The 18,615-nt window shown below is 33.0% G+C and overlaps 2 protein-coding genes and 1 long non-coding RNA gene across 4 annotated transcripts; all 3 read left to right on the forward strand.

Annotated features, from left to right (window-relative positions):
• The first annotated feature begins 1,192 nt into the window (after positions 1-1,192).
• Positions 1,193-5,461, forward strand: LOC129877314 (protein DETOXIFICATION 18-like). The gene is made up of 7 exons (XM_055952800.1): positions 1,193-1,579; positions 2,674-3,221; positions 3,868-3,954; positions 4,047-4,103; positions 4,595-4,833; positions 4,954-5,072; positions 5,163-5,461. Exons 1-7 carry the CDS (start codon positions 1,259-1,261, stop codon positions 5,295-5,297), a joined length of 1,506 nt encoding a protein of 501 aa, XP_055808775.1. The 5' UTR covers positions 1,193-1,258; the 3' UTR covers positions 5,298-5,461.
• An 834-nt stretch (positions 5,462-6,295) lies between these two features.
• LOC129877441 (protein DETOXIFICATION 18-like) lies at positions 6,296-10,746 on the forward strand. 2 transcript variants are annotated; one of them, XM_055952942.1, is made up of 7 exons: positions 6,296-6,645; positions 7,581-8,128; positions 8,645-8,731; positions 8,828-8,884; positions 9,685-9,923; positions 10,220-10,338; positions 10,507-10,746. In XM_055952942.1, exons 1-7 carry the CDS (start codon positions 6,367-6,369, stop codon positions 10,633-10,635), a joined length of 1,458 nt encoding a protein of 485 aa, XP_055808917.1. In that variant the 5' UTR covers positions 6,296-6,366; the 3' UTR covers positions 10,636-10,746. The 2 variants fall into 2 exon arrangements, with proteins under 2 accessions (XP_055808917.1, XP_055808916.1); XM_055952941.1 differs by lacking the exon at positions 8,828-8,884 and adding an exon at positions 8,940-8,996.
• A 6,657-nt stretch (positions 10,747-17,403) lies between these two features.
• Positions 17,404-18,615, forward strand: LOC129877681 (uncharacterized). Its single transcript, XR_008763590.1, has 2 exons — positions 17,404-17,442; positions 18,413-18,615. It is a non-coding gene; the product is annotated as an uncharacterized LOC129877681 (long non-coding RNA).

Genomic DNA, 18,615 nt, shown 5'->3' on the forward strand with positions numbered 1-18,615 from the left:
TGATACTTTTTCAATTTTCTTTACGTAAAATTGTTCAATTTTTAACATTTTAAATATTAGAGATTAATATAATCATAGTATTTTTTTAGTTGAATGTTATTAAAGACATCTTTTATATAGTCAACCCATTTTTAAGAGTATCGGATCTAAAATTGAACCGTGTTTAGGATGAGTGAAGTCTTAAGTAAATCTAAATATTGATTTAGTTTTTTTCCCTAAAAATTTAAAGCTATGAAATCATTAAATAAGCACTCAAAACTATAATTTCGGCTAAAAGGGCAATGAAAGTTAACTACACAAAGTTGGATGACTTTAATGACCGTAACATTATATTCCAAATCCGTGGTATAAAAAGTGTAATAAACTTTGTTGTAATTATTTAAGTTTAGATTTTAAATTTAACTATAATCGTATAACATTTTTCTCGATCTTGTCTTCTTTTCTTTTTTTCCTTCACATAATTTCACGAAAATGATGTACAACAAATCACGTCATCTCATTTAAAAAAAAAAGAAATTCAAAAATTGCTTGATATTAAATGGGATAAAATTATACACATGAATAATATAAATTATTAGTGTTATTTAATTTATATGAAAATGAAAATATAATTATCTTGTAAATAATTTCATTATGAACGGGTACTTGGATTTCGTGCAGAAAGAAAAGGGGAGGAAAATAATTGAGTAATTGTTATGAGATGTATTATTTTTTTTAATTGTTTTGAGATGTATTAGCACATTTTATAATTTACTTTCCGTATCATGTAATACGAATTCTGAAATTTCATTAAGAACATTCGAAATTTAAATATATATATATATATATATATATATATATATATATATAAATTAATATTTCATTTATATATGTAAGCAAAAAGGATGTGTAAGACTTTTCAGCCCTTTCTATACTTACCGAAATTTTTGCAAATATGGGATTGAATGTCATAACTTGTTACTAGCATTTTTACTTTTTGTTAGTATTAGTTAGAAAATTTGTTATAGTATTAGTTGGAAAATTTGTTACCTACTTTTACTCATCTCTCTGGTACATTTTGATACAAACGTATTCAACTGAGAATTCTTTGCCTGTTGTAGCTCATAGATCTAAGATTTTTCTCTATCTAAATCTTGTTTTTCTACATATACACATATTATTAAAAAATTCTTTATTTTAGAAATCACTACTACACTCTCAACAAAGAAGAAGTAACTCGTCATATTATTATTCTTATTATACCAATCACGTTTCCACAATGACAATAACTAATTTGAATGCACCATCGCCAGAGGAGATCGTCATCCCTCCGGCCCCGGCATCTGAACTGGTACCGGAACCAGCTCCGGCACCGGTTGAACAGAAGGACAATTCGTCTAACCAATGTTGTGTCAAGATAATCAATTGTAAAGAAGCGAAAAGTCAAGTATTGTTCTCCGTTCCGATGATCATTGTGAACGGTTGTTTCTACTTCATCAGCCTTGTCTCCGTCATGTTCGCCGGACACCTCGGGAAACTCGAGCTCGCCGCATCGAATCTTGCTAATTCATGGGCTATGGTTACTGGTTTCTCTTTCATGGTATGTAAAACATTCATCTTTCTCCTTAACAGATATAATGACTTTAAGTTGTATGAATTGACGTTATATTTCAAATTTACGTGAACGTATAACTTTTGCCCGGACTTTGGGGTGCACTGACAATAAGTTTATACTTTAATAATTAGTATTGTAGTATTATAACAAATTAAATTAAGCTGACAATGTTAAAAAGGTAAATACTTACCAATATGCACCGGATGTTTATATCTAACTAAACAATGAATCTTGAAAATCAACAAATCTAAGTGAAAATGCATATTGCTTAACTATGGTAAGTATTAAAAAATGTACTATGCCTGCAATACATATAACTTACATTTATTAGTTTGGTATAAACACCGGGTGCTCATATATATCACTAGCTACTAGTAATATATAACTTAAATCTATGAGATAATTTCGGAGACCTCTTTTTGGGTTTCGTTTCGTAACACTTACCTTTTTGGAGAAACTTCATGACATGTTTGAATCCTTAAGTTTCAAAAGTGTTTTTTTTTCTTTTTATAATTATGGTGCTAGCTAGCGAATACCTCGACTAAATCTTTTTAGAAATTGATTTATAGGTTGGCCTAAGTGGTGCACTTTGACACATTATGTAACCATCTCGTCTAGAAATTTAAGCTTGTCAGAAAGAACATTACACGTTTATTTACTTAATTATATTTGCAGCAGAAGTGAATTGTGAACTTGTCGATTAACAATCTATAGGTTGGCCGAAGTGGTGCACTTGAGACATTATGCTTAATTGTGTAACCATCTCGTCTAAAAATTTAAGCTGTCCGAAAGAACACTACACATTTGATCATCTATAGGTTGGCCTAAATGGTGCAGTTGAGATATTATGTTTAGTTGTGTGACCATCTTGTGTAAAAATTTAAGTTGTCAGAAAGAACACTACACATTTGATCATCTATAAGTTGGCCTAAGTGATGCACTTGAGACATTATGTTTAATTGTGTGATCGTCTCGTCTAAACATTTATGCTGTCAGAAAGAGTATTATACTTTTATTTAGTTAATTATATCTTTAACGGAAGTGAACTCTGAACTCGTCAATTGATCATCTATATGTAGGTCGGGCTAAGTGGTGCACTCGAGACATTATGTGGCCAAGGATATGGCGCGAAAATGTTCAGGATGCTAGGGATACATCTTCAAACATCAAGCATCATATCATGCTTCTTTTCTGTAGTTGTTTCTGTTATCTGGTGGTATTCGGATCGAATTCTGATTTTACTTCATCAAGAACCTGCTATAGCAAAAGAAGCAGGGGTGTTCTTGAAGTTCCTCATACCTGGATTGTTTGCATATGCTTTATTGCAAAACATTGTGAGATTTCTTCAAGCACAATCAATCATCTTGCCTCTGGCTTGCTTCGCGGTTGCATCTCTAGTTGTCCACATTGGCATTGCATATGCTCTGGTTCATTGGACAAATCTTGGTTTCAAAGGAGCACCATTAGCAGTTTCGATTTCATTCTGGATCACATTCGTTACGTTGAGTCTATACGTGCTTTTCTCCAAGAGATTTAGTCATATAAGGCCCGAAGGTCTCTCATCCGAGCCACTTCAACATCTTCTTTCAAACTTGAAGTTAGCTTTGCCCTCTGCAGGCATGGTGTGGTAAGAATATTTAGCATCGTATTTGTTAATGTTTGTTAATATAGTCAAACCTCTCTATTTGTTAATGTTTGTCTGAATATTTTTTGGTTGTTATATAAAACGTATAATATAACGTGACAAAAACTTGGTCACTATAGTGAAATGTTTTCATAGAGAATGAATGTTATAGAGAGATTTGACTGTACAATAAAGCAAATTCAAATGTTGCCCTATGCTGGCATAGTCCGGTAAGAATCAATCTCATATATGTTAATTTTTGTTATTACATTCAAACCTCTCTACAATAACATCGTTTGTCAGAATATTTTTTGACTGTTATAACGAAATGTTGTTATATAGACCATATAACAAAACATGAAAAATTGGTTCCAAAGAAAACTTGACTGTTATAGTGAAATGTTGTTATAGAGATAACTGTTATCGAGAGGTCTGACTATTGGCCGAGGCATTTATGCAATTGTTAAGGTTATCAACATTGAACTCACGTTATTTTGAACTTATGAGTTCTAATTTTAACATTTGTTGAACTTTTAGTTCTTTTTTCATGTGTACATAGTCGAGAGTACAGAGTTAAATTACACCCTCCTAAGTTACATGTTCCACGCACCTTTATCGGTACTGATAGACTTCAATTGATGTGAACCAGTTTGGAGTATTGGGCTTTTGAGATTCTTGTGTTGTTAGCTGGTTTGATGCCAAACGCGGAAACAACTACTTCTGTCGTTGCAATGTGGTAAGTTTTTAACGTGGTTTTGAAACACCAACAAATTTTTCGTATTTCTTGAAAGTCGAATTTTCGTTGCTGATCTAATTTTTGTGTTCCAGTGTAAATACAGAAACCATAGCCTACATGATATCTTATGGTCTCAGTGCAGCTGCAAGGTAATTTCATCAACAAAAAGGTTGAAAATGATTCTTATCCCTTTCATTTCCTTCAAATTCTAATGCTAAAACGTATGCATTGTTGAATTACGTGACAATCTCATTTAAACTTTTAAATCATTAGAGATATCGGGACTTTATTTACTTAATTTATTTGAACACACCTCTTAATGTGCGGGCCTGATTCTGTTTCCTAGGCCAAGGTCTGCACGTGAAAATTCTTTTTTTGATGACGGAACACTATGTTGAATTGTGTGACGATCATCTCACTTGAAAGCTTAACTCTTATATACTAAATTATGTCTCAACACGTCTCTTAGTGTGCGATCCTGATTCTGTTTCATAGATAAAGGTCTGCACGTGAAAATTCTTTGTTTTGAAGACGGAACACTATATTGAATTATGTGACCATTTCATCTGAAAGTTTAAGCTGTTAGAGAGATCATACATGTATAACTCTTATTTACTTAATTATGTTACTCAACGTGCAGCACGAGGGTGTCAAACGAGATTGGAGCAGGAAATATTGGCAAAGCTAAGCAAGCTATGGCTGTTACTCTCAAACTAGCTATTCTTGCTGCACTCATAGTTGATTTGGCCTTAGGTTTTGGTCATAATGCCTGGGCTGGCCTCTTCAGTGATGAAGAAGAGATTATACGCAAATTTGCCTCAATGACACCTCTCCTTTTAGTATCTTTCTTGTTCGATTTCATACAAGGAATTCTATCAGGTTAAATTAACTTTTTGCATATATGTGTGTGTTTGCGATACTTACATTTTAGTTTTAACACGTTCAGTAGAATTGAACAATTGCTAAAACGTAAACTTGTAAATGAATATTGATCATCAGGAGTGGCGAGAGGATGTGGATGGCAACGTTTTGCAATGTGCATCAACTTGGCATCTTTCTATTTCGTTGGCATGACAATAGGCGCGGTCCTGGCTTTCAAGTTCAACAAAAGTTATAAGGTAAGTCGCGTTCAATATGTTTTATATAAGAGTTTAACTTCTATATGCTGACAGAGTATCGTTCTTTTTTTCTGTTTGTAAATGATGCAGGGTTTATGGATAGGGCTGATTTGTGGTCTAGCATGTCAATCTACTGGCTTGTTGCTATTGACATTGTTTATAAAATGGGGAAAAGCAGATCCAGTCTCAAAAAATAGCAACAAAGAAACTGAACTCCAGGCTTAAATTAAGCATAGAGTTCATGAAATTTACTTGCATTGATCATTGGTAATTCATTCATTCATCTGATTTGTAATATTGAGAACATTTTTGATGCGTCGATGTAGTTTTAGAATAAATCGTATATCTAGGCATTATTTTATTTGCATTTATGAAGGTTTGAATCTAAATTTTTTAAATTTCAGTCCTCAAAAGTGCGTGTGTTGTTTTGTAGCTCTTAATTAAAGACTTTCTGTCAAAATAACTTTTCAGAAAAATACTTTTTGAAGAGAAGATTGTGTTTCATCGATCACTCAATATTTGATAAACTTGATTGTGTTTGATCGATTTTTTTCTAAACAAAAATAAGAATCACATTATCACTTGTTAATAAATCAAATACCAGACACTTTAACTTATCCAGATATTTTCTTTACATACTTAAACTAAGCTCACGAACTATCAAACACCTAATCTATGCTCAAACTATACCAATTAGTAAACTAGACATAATTTAAATATAAAACTAATAAAAATATAATATTTTAGGAGGGGTTTTTTATTCATTTGTGTGTATATTTCAGAACTTGCATCTTTGGCTGCTCTTGTCGCGTTATACGACTAACTTCCTTGATGACGCAAACCGTACAAATATAAAATATTTCTTCATTTTAATTTGTTTATTTTATTTTTTTAAAATTAATTTTAAAGTTAATCCATCCAATATATATATTTTTTTTAAAATCAATTCAAAAAAAGGAAGATTTTTTTTTGTAATTCCTTAATTTTAATTTTTCACGTGATATATTTAAGATTACAAAATTAAAAAATATTTTAATATATTTAACATATCCTTATAATTGAAAAAAAAGATTTATTTATATATTCATTAAAATTTTGATTTATTTATATCATTTCGATTTGAAAAAAAATTTATTTATGTCATTATTTGTTAACGGATATTATAATCACATAATAACTTGTTTTTCAATTAAAAGATTGTAAAAAATTAAAATATGGGGGTGATTAATAAGGAGGAGGATATCATATCAGAGTAGACTTTGAGGACAGAGCAAAAAAAAAAAAAGGAGAAAAAATGGCTTCCGAGTTTTGTTCATCCAGTCCGAAAAGTCCCCTGCTAGCGGCATCCATTGAAGAAAGAGATATTTCATCAAACAGTTGGTGTGCAAAGTTGATGGATGTAGAAGAAGCTAAGAATCAGATGATTTTTGCTTTGCCAATGATTGTAGTGAACAGTTGTTTCTACTTCATCAACCTTGTTTCCGTCATGTTCGCCGGTCATCTAGGGAAGCTCGAGCTAGCTGCCTCAAATCTTGCTAATTCATGGGCTATGGTTACTGGTTTCTCTTTCATGGTATGTAAAACATGCTTCTCTCTTCTTATTCCTCTGTTTTAGACTAGGAGACTGTTTGGATGGGTTTAAAAAAATAATTTTTTTAAAAAGTAAGTTTTATCTACGAAGTGCTTTTAGAACTTTGAAGTTTGAATAAAATTGTTTATGTTGAAAATAAGTGTTTGAATTTTAGTGTTAAAAGAATAAAACGGATAGTTTGAGAATTTAGTTAAAATATAAGGGATATAAAAATAATTTTCATGTCAAACAAAATGGCTCTAAGCACTTGGAAAAAAAAAGGTTAGAAATCTAACTTTTTATATTTGACTGACTTTAAAACTTTATGGCTTAAAGTTAACATTAGTCAAACACGTCCAAAAGCTAAAAAGGAGCTTATAAGTTAGTTTGACCAACTTAAAGCCCATTCAAACGGGCTCTAAATCGTCGAAAATACATTTTAAACTATCAGATGTTCACCTTTTCTTTTTCAATTTATAAACAGATCAATTTTATAGAAATTTAAGTATTTACTTAGGCACATCCCAAGTTGAAGGGTACATTTGTGCCGAGTGCTTTGCCTCGCTTAATGTGCAGTTTAGTGTCATTATTAAGGTTTTAAGACACTTTTTTTTATTGTCAAATGAGTATTTTCTGAAGAGGCAATACTAAATAACTGATATTTCACTTTTATTGTAAAATTTTTTCAATTTCGTTGTTTATATATTTGTCATTCATAATAGACTAAACATATATATTTATATTTTTTTCTCCCGTTGCGCCCTTTTTCATTAAAGCCCTTATTTGCACTTTTACCTTAAAGCCCCAACGTATCTTAGAGCTTTTTTTGCTTTTGATAACACTGGTCACTGCAAGCTAAGAATCTAACTTTTACGTGCTGACCTGTGCTTCCAGTTTTACTGAAGCAAATCTTGATCTTGTTAGTTAACAATCTATAGGTTGGCCTTAGTGGTGCACTTGAGACATTATGCGGCCAAGGATATGGAGCAAGAATGTACAGAATGTTGGGGATACATTTGCAGGCATCATGCATCATATCATTCTTCTTTTCTGTGGTGATTTCTGTCATCTGGTGGTATTCTGATATGATTCTGGTTTTACTTCATCAAGATCCTGACATAGCTAGAGAAGCTGGCGTGTTCTTGAGGTTCCTCATACCTGGATTGATTGCATATAGTTTACTGCAAAACGTTTTGAGATTTCTTCAGGCACAGTCAATCATCATGCCTCTGGCTTTCTGTTCAGTGGGATCTTTAGTTATCCACATTGGGATTGCCTATGCGTTTGTTCATTGGACAGGTCTTGGTTTTAAAGGAGCATCATTAGCAGCTTCCATTTCCATCTGGATCTCACTTCTTACGTTGGGTCTATACGTGCTCTTTTCAAAGAGATTCAACCATATCTGGAGGGATGGTCTCACGTTCGAGCCATTTCTTCATATTCTTACAAACTTGAAGTTGGCTTTGCCCTCTGCTGCCATGGTATGGTAAGAATTAAGAGTTAACTTATTTATTCATAGATTATTTTTTACACAAAGGCGATTACAGGCAACTACTCATAACGAGTGGAATTTAGTTACTTGTAAAATAAGACTAGTAACCTTCTATAGCAGGTTAAATTACATTGCTAATATAAAATTTGGCATAATATTTAAACATACACTCAAACTTAATCTCAGCTGGCAAGTAAACACTGCAACTTTGAGTATGCACATGTACACACCTCAACTCGTCTCCTCTGTATCAGTTAAATATTCAAACTTACAAAATAATCATCTAGGCATCTCCAAAATTTATATGTCGTGTCAGCATCAGGTGTCCACATGACATAGTGAGGACGAGTTGGAGTGTTTAGTTGTCAGTTGAGACCAAGTTGAGGTTTGTTTATGTATTGTGTCTAAAATTTTCATTACACTATTAGTGAATATAAGTTAAATCGTTACAGAATGAAAAGCGTTGTCATCCAAGTCGTACTGATAATTTCCTAATTTGATGTATACCAGCTTGGAGTATTGGGCTTTTGAGCTTCTTGTGTTATTGGCTGGTTTGATGCCAAACTCAGTAACAACTACTTCTGTGGTAGCTATGTGGTAAGCTTCTGTCCTTTTCAACAACACATTTTCATGATTTTGTAGACTGAATTTTAGTTGCTGATACCAATTTGTTTTGGTTTATGATCTTTTCAGTGTAAATACACAAAACATAGCCTACATGATATCTTATGGTCTGAGTGCAGCTGCAAGGTAATGTTGCCAACAAAAAATTGAAATAATTTGTTTTGGTTTATGATCTTTTCAGTGTAAATACACAAAACATAGCCTACATGATATCTTATGGTCTGAGTGCAGCTGCAAGGTAATGTTGCCAACAAAAAATTGAAATAATTCTGACCCCCTCCTAAACCCCCCCCCCCCCCCCCCCCCAGTTTTGTTACTGATACCAAATACGAATGCGAAAAATGTCGTTTGGTAGTTGGTTAGAGCAATACAGGTATTAGTAATACATGAATTAGTTATGATGGAATCTATGTATTATTTTATGCAGGTATTAGTTATTCCACCTTCTATCCTGCATAAAATAATTCATGCATTCCCTCATAACTTATACATGTATTAGTTATGCGGGTTTCTAAATGGCAAACCAAACACCATATTTATTTTATATATGAATAACTTACCCTCTTGACATACTACTAAACGTGGTATAACTTATGCAGGAGTTAATACATGCATAACTCACCTACAAACTAGCAATCAAACGACCCCGTAGTGTTGATTTGTGTGACAATCACATTTAAATGTTTAAATTGTTAGAGTGAGCATACCTTTATTTACTTAATTATGCTTCGAACATGCCCCTTAACATGTGGACCTGGTTCCTTTTTATGGATGAGTAAAGCTCGAACGTGAAAACTCTTTCTGATAATGGATGACGGTGAATTTGAACTTCGTACCTGCTTGCTCTGGTACTATGTAGAATTGTCTGACCAGATTTAGAAAGATCAAACATACTCGTATTTACTTAATTATGTTTCAACATGCAGCACTAGGGTGGCAAACGAGTTAGGAGCTGGAAATCCTGATAAAGCTAAGCATGCTATGTTTGTTTCTCTCAAGCTATCTGTTCTTCTTGCCATTGCAGTTGATTTGGCTCTATTTTTTGGTCATAATGTCTGGGCTAGCCTCTTCAGTGATAATGCGGAGATAATTAACAAATTTGCTTCCATGACACCACTCCTTTTAATCTCCTTTGTGTTCGATTTCATTCAAGGAATCCTATCAGGTTAAAATTTTACACAATGCACTATGCACCATGACTTCTTCATTCCTGTTAAATTTGTTTTTCGACATGCTTTGACTTTTTCCCTTCAGCCGAGGGCTTATCAGAAGCAACCTTTCTACCTTCCAAGGTAGGAGTAAGGTCTGCGTACCCCACACCCCACTTGTTGAATTACACAGCATGTTGTTTGTGTTGCAATGCACTATGTGTGTGTGCGCCCTCGCGCGTGAGACACTATTTTTTAGTTTTATACATTCAGTAGAACGAGCTATAAGGGAACTTGTAAATGAATTGATCAGGGGTGACTAGGGGATGCGGATGGCAACATTTGGCGATGTGCATCAACTTGGCAACATTCTATTTCATCGGTATGCCAATAGCTGGCCTCCTTGCTTTCAAGTTCAACCTACATTCTCAGGTAATTTGAGTAGAAGAGTTTTGACTTTACTAAATGTCTTATAGATAAACTACATGTAACTGTTCATAATGATTGGAACTAGTAACCTGGAAAATAAGGTAGATAACTAGCTACAACAGGTTAAATTACATCGATAATATAATATTTTTGGAAAATAATATGATGCAGGGTTTATGGTTGGGCTTGATTTGTGGTCTAGCTTGCCAATCTTCTGGCTTGTTGCTACTGACATTGATGACCAGATGGGGAATAGTAAAAGAAGTCTCAACAAATAGCAATACAGAAAATTTACTCTAGCTTAAGCATGAGTTTATGAAAATTACTTCTCTTTGATGATTGATTAATTAATTTTATTTCCATTTTTAAAAAGATTTGTGATATGTCTAACATAATTAAAAATGAGCCGCATATTTAGCATAAAATTGCATGTTTTGCCCTTCAAACAAGCTGGTCGAACTTATTCTTAGTGGGGCATAAATTCTTTAGAAATTGAAGTCATGTTTGGACATAACTTGTAAGATATCATGGTATAATAATATAAACATATGCCCATAAAAAAATTGTTTGTTATGAGGGGTAAAAATTAAAGATCAAGCACAAAATAGGGGCAGAAGTGCAAATGAGCCCATACTTAACAGAGTACGTAAAACAAGTAAATTCCCATAATTGCTATATTAAGGATTAATATCATATTTATTTCAAAGGAGGAAGAAGTAATATTTTCATTCCCTTGAGTGTGTTTGATTTAACGAAAAATATTTTTCAATTTTTCCATATTCGATTGATAAAATAATTTTTAAAAAATATTTTCTTTCGGAAAATAAATTCCTTAAAAATGAAAAAATGACTAAGTAGAAAAAATAAATTTCACAAGTGTCATTCTATATTAATAATATCCTCCCCAAGTAACAAGAGGGTGATTAAGACCAAATAAAGTTTAGGAAGGTTTTTATGTATTTTATAAATAAAGTATTATTTCTTTTTCTAATACTATAGTCTACTATGCATGACTTTAGGCACTTTCTTTCTTGACTAACACTAAATTTAAAAGAGACTAAGCAGGTCTCCTTTATATATTTGATTAACTTGATTTTAGTAATATATAGTATACAATTTGTTGTAACTCATGAGGTGATAAGTTTCCTTCCATTCTCAACTAAAAATTTCAATTTGTACAAGTGTCTAGCGGTATTTCAGGTAAGAAAAAGGAATAACTGATAGCCGGCTTAATCAATTTTAGGCGCGTTTTAATACATAGATAGTAGGTGGTGATCGTTCAGATAGGAAAAGAGAACAATTGATAGTTGAAATGTAAACTTATGAAAAAATGATAGTTAAGATATGTTTTTGACTAATAAATTCAAGGTTAAAGTTGACAATTGTTATTGAATATATCATTAAAATTAAAGTAGTAGTAATAAGAATGCACAATATTTCAGAAGAAAAATTGATCTTCTTTTATTAAATAGGAAAACATAAGAAATTATACATTTATTAATTATTTTTAAAATATGTGTAAAAAGAGCTAAAATGATAATTAAAATGGCACGGAAGAAATATTCAGAAAGAATATCAAAAGAAAACTTTCACCTATACTTTATTTAGGTTAAATAAATGATCCACACAATTTATTTAGCATTTAGGGACCACTCAACATGAATTAAGTGATTTTCTCAATTTTCCGTGTGAGTTAGCCCATGAATTATTTGGTGATATGATTTTCGATCGTTGTTTTTTGCAAAAACATTACAAGACGCTCCATAATAACTTGGGGGAACATTATTTATTGTCGTGACATGATCTACGCCATTTATTTAGTTTTAGGGGCATATTTATAGCATTTAGGGACTATTCAAGCGAAATTAGGCAATTTCTCAGTTTTTTGTGTTTGTTAGCCCATTAATTTTTTGGTGATATGATTTTTCGTCACTTTATTTTTAAAACCTTTACAGAACCCTCTGTAATGACCTGGGGGAATAGTACGTATCACCTCGGCTTTATCCATGCCGTTTATTTAGCATTTAGGGGCCAGTCTAAAAAAAATTAGGCTATTTTTTTAGTTTTTTTTGTGTGTTAGCCCATGAATTTTTTAATGATATGATTTTCGGTCACTTTTTTTCAAAAACTTTATAGGACCCTTCGTAATGACTTCAGGTAACAATACGTATAACCTCGATATGATCCACACCATTTATTTAGCATTTAAGGGTCACTCAACAGGAATTAGGCGATTTTCTCAATTTTTTGTGTATTTTAACTCGTGAATTTTTTGATATAGTTTTCGGTTATGTTTTTTCATAAAACTTTATCGAACCCTCCGTAATGACCCGTGGAAACGATTCTATAGATTCGACATGATCCATGCTATTTATTTGGCATTTAGAGGTCACTCAACATGAACTAAATGATTTCGCAGTTTTTCGTGTATGTTATATGAACTTTTTATTGATATGATTTTAGTGAACTATCTTCCACTCAATTTTTTTGAAACCTTTATTGGAACCTCCATAAGTACCCAAGGGATTAGTATGTGTATCATCGGCATGATCCACGGTGCATTCATACCATTTAATGATCGCACGAGACAAATTAGGTGATTTCTCATTTTCGTGTATGTTAGCCTGTGAACATTTTGGTGAACTGGCTTCTGATTAAATTTTTTTCGAAATCTTTATAGGATCCTCCATAAGTATTCGGGGGATCAATACATGTAGCCTCTGCATGATTCACAGTACATTCATAGTGTATAGGGGCCGCACAAGTGAAATTATGCGATTTTTTAATTTTTCGTGTGTTAGCCCATGAATATTTTGGTGAACTGATTTTTGGTCAATATTTTTCCAAATCCTTTATGGGAGCCTCCATAAGTATCGGGGTATAAGTACGTGTAGCTTCGTCATGATGAACGACACATTCATAACATTTAGGGGCCGCACATGCGGAATTAGGTGATTTTCTCTTTTTTCGTGTATATTAGCCGATGAATATTTTGGTGAACTGATTTTCGATTAATTTTTTTCCAAAACTTTTATGGGAACCTCCGTAAGTACCCAGTGGATCAATACGTGTAGCGTAGGCATGATCCACAGTGCATTCTTAGCATTTAAGGATCGCACAAGCAGAATTAAGTTATTTTCTCATTTTTCGTGTGTTAGTCCATGAATATTTTAGTGAATTGACTTCTAGTTAATTATTTTTCGAAACCTTTATGGGATCCTCCATAATTACATGGGAGGATAAGTACGTGTAGCCTCGGCACGATCCACAATGCATTCAGAGCATTTAGGGTCGTAAAAGCGGAATTAGGCTATTTTTTAATTTTTCGTGTGTGTTAGTCCATGAATATTTTGGTGAATTGGCTTCTGGTCAATTATTTTTCAAAATATTTATGGGGCTCTCCATAATTATCTGGGGGGATAAGTACATATAGCCTCGGCATGATCCACAATGCATTAATAGCATTTAGGGATCGCACAAGTGGAATTAAGCGATTTTCTCATTTTTCATGTGTAATAGCCATGAATATTTTGGTAAACTGACTTTTAGTCAAAAAAATTTCAAAACCTTTATGGTACCCTCTGTTAGTACTCGAGGGGTCAATACGCGTCAGCAAGATCCATAGCACATTCATAACATTTATGGGCGGCACAAACGAAATTAGATGATTTTCCCACATTTAGTATGTGTTAGCTCATTAATATTTGGTGAACTGGATTTCGATCTATTATTTTACGAAATTTTTATGGAACCCTCCGTAAGTACCCAAGGGATCAGTATGTATAGCCTCGGCCTGATCCACGATCCATTCATAGCATTTAAGGGGCGCACAAGCGAAATTAGGCGATTTTTTTTATTTTTTGTGTGTTAGCCCATATATATTTTGGTGAACTGACTTCTGATCAATTTTTTTCTGAAACCTTTATGGGACCATCCGTAAGAATCCAGAGGATCATTATGTGTAGCCTCGGCACGATCCATGGTGCATTAATTGCATTTAGGGTTCGCTCGAGCAGAATTAGGCGATCTTCTCATTTTTGTGTATGTTAGCCGATGAATATTTTGTTGAACTGACTTTCGATTAATTGTTTTCCGAAACCTTTATGGGACCCTTCATAAATATCTAGAAGATCAGTATGTGTAGCGTAGGCATGAACCACGGTGCATTAATAGCATTTATGGGCCACACAAGCGGAATTAGGCATTTTTTTTATTTTTCGTGTATGTTAGCACATAAATATTTTGGTGAACTGGCTTTCAGTTAATTTTTTCGAAACCTTTATGGGACCCTCCGTAAATAACTATGGAATTAATACGTGTAGCCTCGACACAATCCATGGTGTATTCATAGCATTTAGGGCCGCACAAGCAGAATTAAACGATTTTCTCATATTTCGTGTATGTTAGCTTATGAATATTTTTGTGAATTTTCTTCCGATCAATTTTGTTTTCTTAAACTATTATGGGATCCTTCATTAGTACCCGGAGGATCAGTATGTGTAGTATCGACATGACGACAACGCATTTATAGCATTTAGAGGCCGCATAAGCTGAATAAGACGATTTTCTCATTTATCATGTGTGTTACCCAATGAATATTTTGGTGAACTAGCTTTCAAATTTTTTTCTCAAAAACTTTATGGAACCCTTTGTAAGTATCAAGAGGATCAGTACATGTAGCATCGGCACGATTCATGCATTCATAGCATTTGAGGATCGTACAAGCGGAAGTAAAAGATTTTCTCATTTTTCATGTCTGTTAGTCCATCAACATTTTGGTGAATTGACTTTTGGTCAAAAAAATTTTGTAACTTTTATGGATCCTCCGTAAGTACCTAGGGGATGAGTACGTGTATCCTCAGCATGATTCACGATGTATTAAGAGCCTTTAGGGGCCGCAAAAAGTAGAATTAGGATATTTTTTCATTTTTCGTGTGTGTTAACCCGTTAATATTTTGGTGAACTGACTTTCGGTTAATTTTTTCCTGAAACATTTATAGGAACCTTTATAAATAACTAGGGGATCAGTACGTGTAACTTAGACACAAACCATGGTGCATTCATAACATTTAGGATGGCACGAGCGGAATTAGGCGATTTTCTTATTTTTTTTCTATGTTAGCCCATTAATATTTTAGTGAACAAGCTTTCGGTCAAATTTTTTTCGAAATCTTTATGGGACCCTCCGCAAATAACAAGGGAATCAGTAAGTGTAGACTCGGCACGATCCACTGTGCATTCATAGCATTTAGGATTTCACAAGCGAAATTAGGCGATTTTCTCATTTTTTGTGTGTGTTAGCCCATAAATATTTTTGTTAACTATCCCCAGTCAATTTTTTTTCAAAATTTTTATGGACCCTCCGTAAGTACCCGAGAGATCAGATCCACGAACCATTCATAGCATTTAGAGGCTAGACAAGCGGAATTAGGCGATTTTCTCATTTTTCGTGTCTAATAAACTGACTTTCGGTCAAAAAAAATTTCAAAACCTTTATAGGGCCATCCGTAACTATCTAGGGAAATAATACATGTAGGCTCGACACAATTCACGACACGTTCATATCATTTAGGGGTCGCACAAGCGTAATTAAGTGGTTTTTTTATTTTTTATTTGTGTTAGCTTATGAATATTTTAGTGAACTGTCTTTCTGACAATTTTTTTTTAAATCTTTATGAGACCCTCCGTAAGAACTCAGGGTATCAATATGTGTAGCTTCGACATGATCCAATGTGTATTTATTGCATTTAGAGGCCGCATTAGCGAAATTAAGAGATTTTCCCAATTTCCATGTGTGTTAGCCATGAATATTTTGGTTAATTTGTTTTCGATCAACTTTTTCGTAATTGTAACACCCCCTAAAATGTTATTAATTAATGGATCCTTTCATTTATGAAGTCCAAATGAATTATCAAAGTTTTCTATTTAATTCAAGCATTAAACTTTATGAGTTTTCATATCATGATTCCAATTGCATAGATTATTAAATATTTGAAGTTTAATCACCTATCTTATGTTAGTTTATGTTGGCTCTTAAATGCATTAAATTATTGACTTATCAAATGTCCTTATATGAAGACATAAAAAGGTTCTAAAGTATTTTGATCGTAATTATTTCTCTCATGACTAAAGTATTTTGATCATATTATGATCTCGCATGCCTAAAGTATTTTGATCATAACTATTTCTCTCATGACTAAAGTATTTTGATTATATTATGATCTCTCATGCCTAAAGTATTTTTATCATATTATGATCTCTCATGCCTAAAGTATTTTGATCATATTATGATCTCTCATGCCTAAAGTATTTTTATCATTTTCTCTCATGCCTAAAGTATTTTGATCATGTTATAAAGTATTTTGATCATGTTCTAAAAGTATTTTGATCATGTTCTCTCATGCCTAAAGTAATTTGGGCATAACTTTTTATATAATAGTCCAAATTAGATGATTCAAATTTCTGAGTAACCACAACATCATTACCTACAACTTTTATGAAGAACATATCTTAAGATTCAGAGTTTAAATAGATCAAATAAATTAATCTTTATAAGACATAGTGCTGTGAATGAATGGAGTATTTGTAGAATAAAATTCATATCTCGATGTAGAATGCTCCAAATTAGATGATTCTTGAACTAACTGAAACTAGACTTCTATATCTACAATTCTTATGAAGACACCAAATCCTAATAAGGAATTTATCTTATTCAAACGCAGCTTCGAAAACGGATATTCCGTTAAAAGAGATTTCATCTCACCTACCATAGAAAGATCTAGAACCATTTGACATCATCCATGACATCAAAATTCTCCATTGAATTTTCAAGATCATCCTTTATGATTATGTTTATTTATTGTTAGGTCCCTCCTCCACACCTATAAATACCCACCGTATTTCCTTATTTTATTCACCAAGCTTTCTTAAGCAACTCTTCTCTCTATATACTTCTTACTCCTTCTCAAATATAGTTTTAGTTTTAGTAGTATAAAAATACTACTCTGGTGATTCTTATACTCCGGGTAGTACAAAAAACAAACCGGCGAGAAGAAAAGGCTAGGGGACCAAGAGTGTTCCAATTCGAAGTAAAGCTTCCGATTTAAGGTATGTAAGGTTTTCATAGCATTGGATTGAGTTCGTCCATGCGCCCAATATTTAAATTCATTATAATTGAGTTATAGTTGAGTTTTATCCAAATCATGAATTCTAAATAAATTAATTCTTCTTCTATTGAGTTTGATATATTTATGCATTAATATTATTATTGTTATCTCTCATATTATTGGAATTATTATTCATGGCTACTTTCCCATGAATCCTAATTGATTTGATGTTCATGAATATTTTTATACATGTTTTGAGTAAAGATGTTGGCTTTTTATTATTTTCATTGATAAAAAGAAAGTTATATGAATTAATACTATATATGTATTTTATTGAGTTTTGAAAGAGCAAAAGAGTTGAGTTTGAATGAATTTGAGCAAATGATATTTTGAGCAAGATGTTTTGATGAGATGTAAATGATGTTTTTGGAAGTATAATGATTGATGAACATGAAATGAGATGAGTTTGATGATTTAAATTAAAGTCCAATGAGACTAGATGATGAGTTTAATATGAGCACATATTTTGGGAGTAGTATTGAGCACTGAGTTGGGTAAGAGTTTAATTGACTCAAACTCCAGAACTACGTAGCCAGCGTAGGATGGAGGCTATGCCTCTTAAGTCCCAAAAAGAGGACTTTGATGAGTGGATCCAAGATGGTGATGTCCTTTACCCTGGCAAGGTATTGGATGGATGTGGCAACGACATCGCTTCATTGTATCATCGCTAGCTCATAAGTGATGGTTGTCGGTTAGAGAAACTCCCAACTAAGTAAGCATTGCTTATTACTATTATTTTTATTATTATATTTTAAACTTGCATTACATATTGATGTTGAGATGATGTTGAGTTCTGAGCTGAGTTTTCTTGAGAGGAGTTTCTTGATATCTGTCCTTACCTTCCTGTCATTTTACATACTCGTACATTCCACGTACTGACGTCATTCGACCTGCATCGTTTTATGATGCAGATACAAGTGTTAGAGATCCTCAATAGGCGCATCGTTGAAGATCATTTCTTTTTGGCTATTTGGTGAGTCCTTCTTGTATTCGAAGGAACTCCTTATCCTTTTATTATTGTTGAGTGTGATGTTTCTTTTGAGGTAGCCATGGACATGTCATTGGCACCATCTAAGAGTATTAGAGGCTTCATAGACAGAGTTTGATGATGTAA

This window comes from Solanum dulcamara, chromosome 12 (genome assembly GCF_947179165.1).
Source record: "Solanum dulcamara chromosome 12, daSolDulc1.2, whole genome shotgun sequence".
In the NCBI taxonomy this organism is placed as follows: Eukaryota; Viridiplantae; Streptophyta; class Magnoliopsida; order Solanales; family Solanaceae; genus Solanum; species Solanum dulcamara.

Excerpts from the sequence above, each read along its gene's own strand:
- LOC129877441 (XM_055952942.1), top strand. The coding sequence starts at position 6,367 with ATGGCTTCCGAGTTTTGTTCATCCAGTCCGAAAAGTCCCCTGCTAGCG. Across the intron at positions 8,129-8,644 it reads CCCTCTGCTGCCATGGTATG|CTTGGAGTATTGGGCTTTTG; the intron begins GTAAGAATTAAG and ends GATGTATACCAG. Across the intron at positions 8,885-9,684 it reads GGTCTGAGTGCAGCTGCAAG|CACTAGGGTGGCAAACGAGT; the intron begins GTAATGTTGCCA and ends TTCAACATGCAG.
- LOC129877314 (XM_055952800.1), top strand. The coding sequence starts at position 1,259 with ATGACAATAACTAATTTGAATGCACCATCGCCAGAGGAGATCGTCATC. Across the intron at positions 3,222-3,867 it reads CCCTCTGCAGGCATGGTGTG|TTTGGAGTATTGGGCTTTTG; the intron begins GTAAGAATATTT and ends GATGTGAACCAG. Across the intron at positions 5,073-5,162 it reads AGTTCAACAAAAGTTATAAG|GGTTTATGGATAGGGCTGAT; the intron begins GTAAGTCGCGTT and ends TAAATGATGCAG.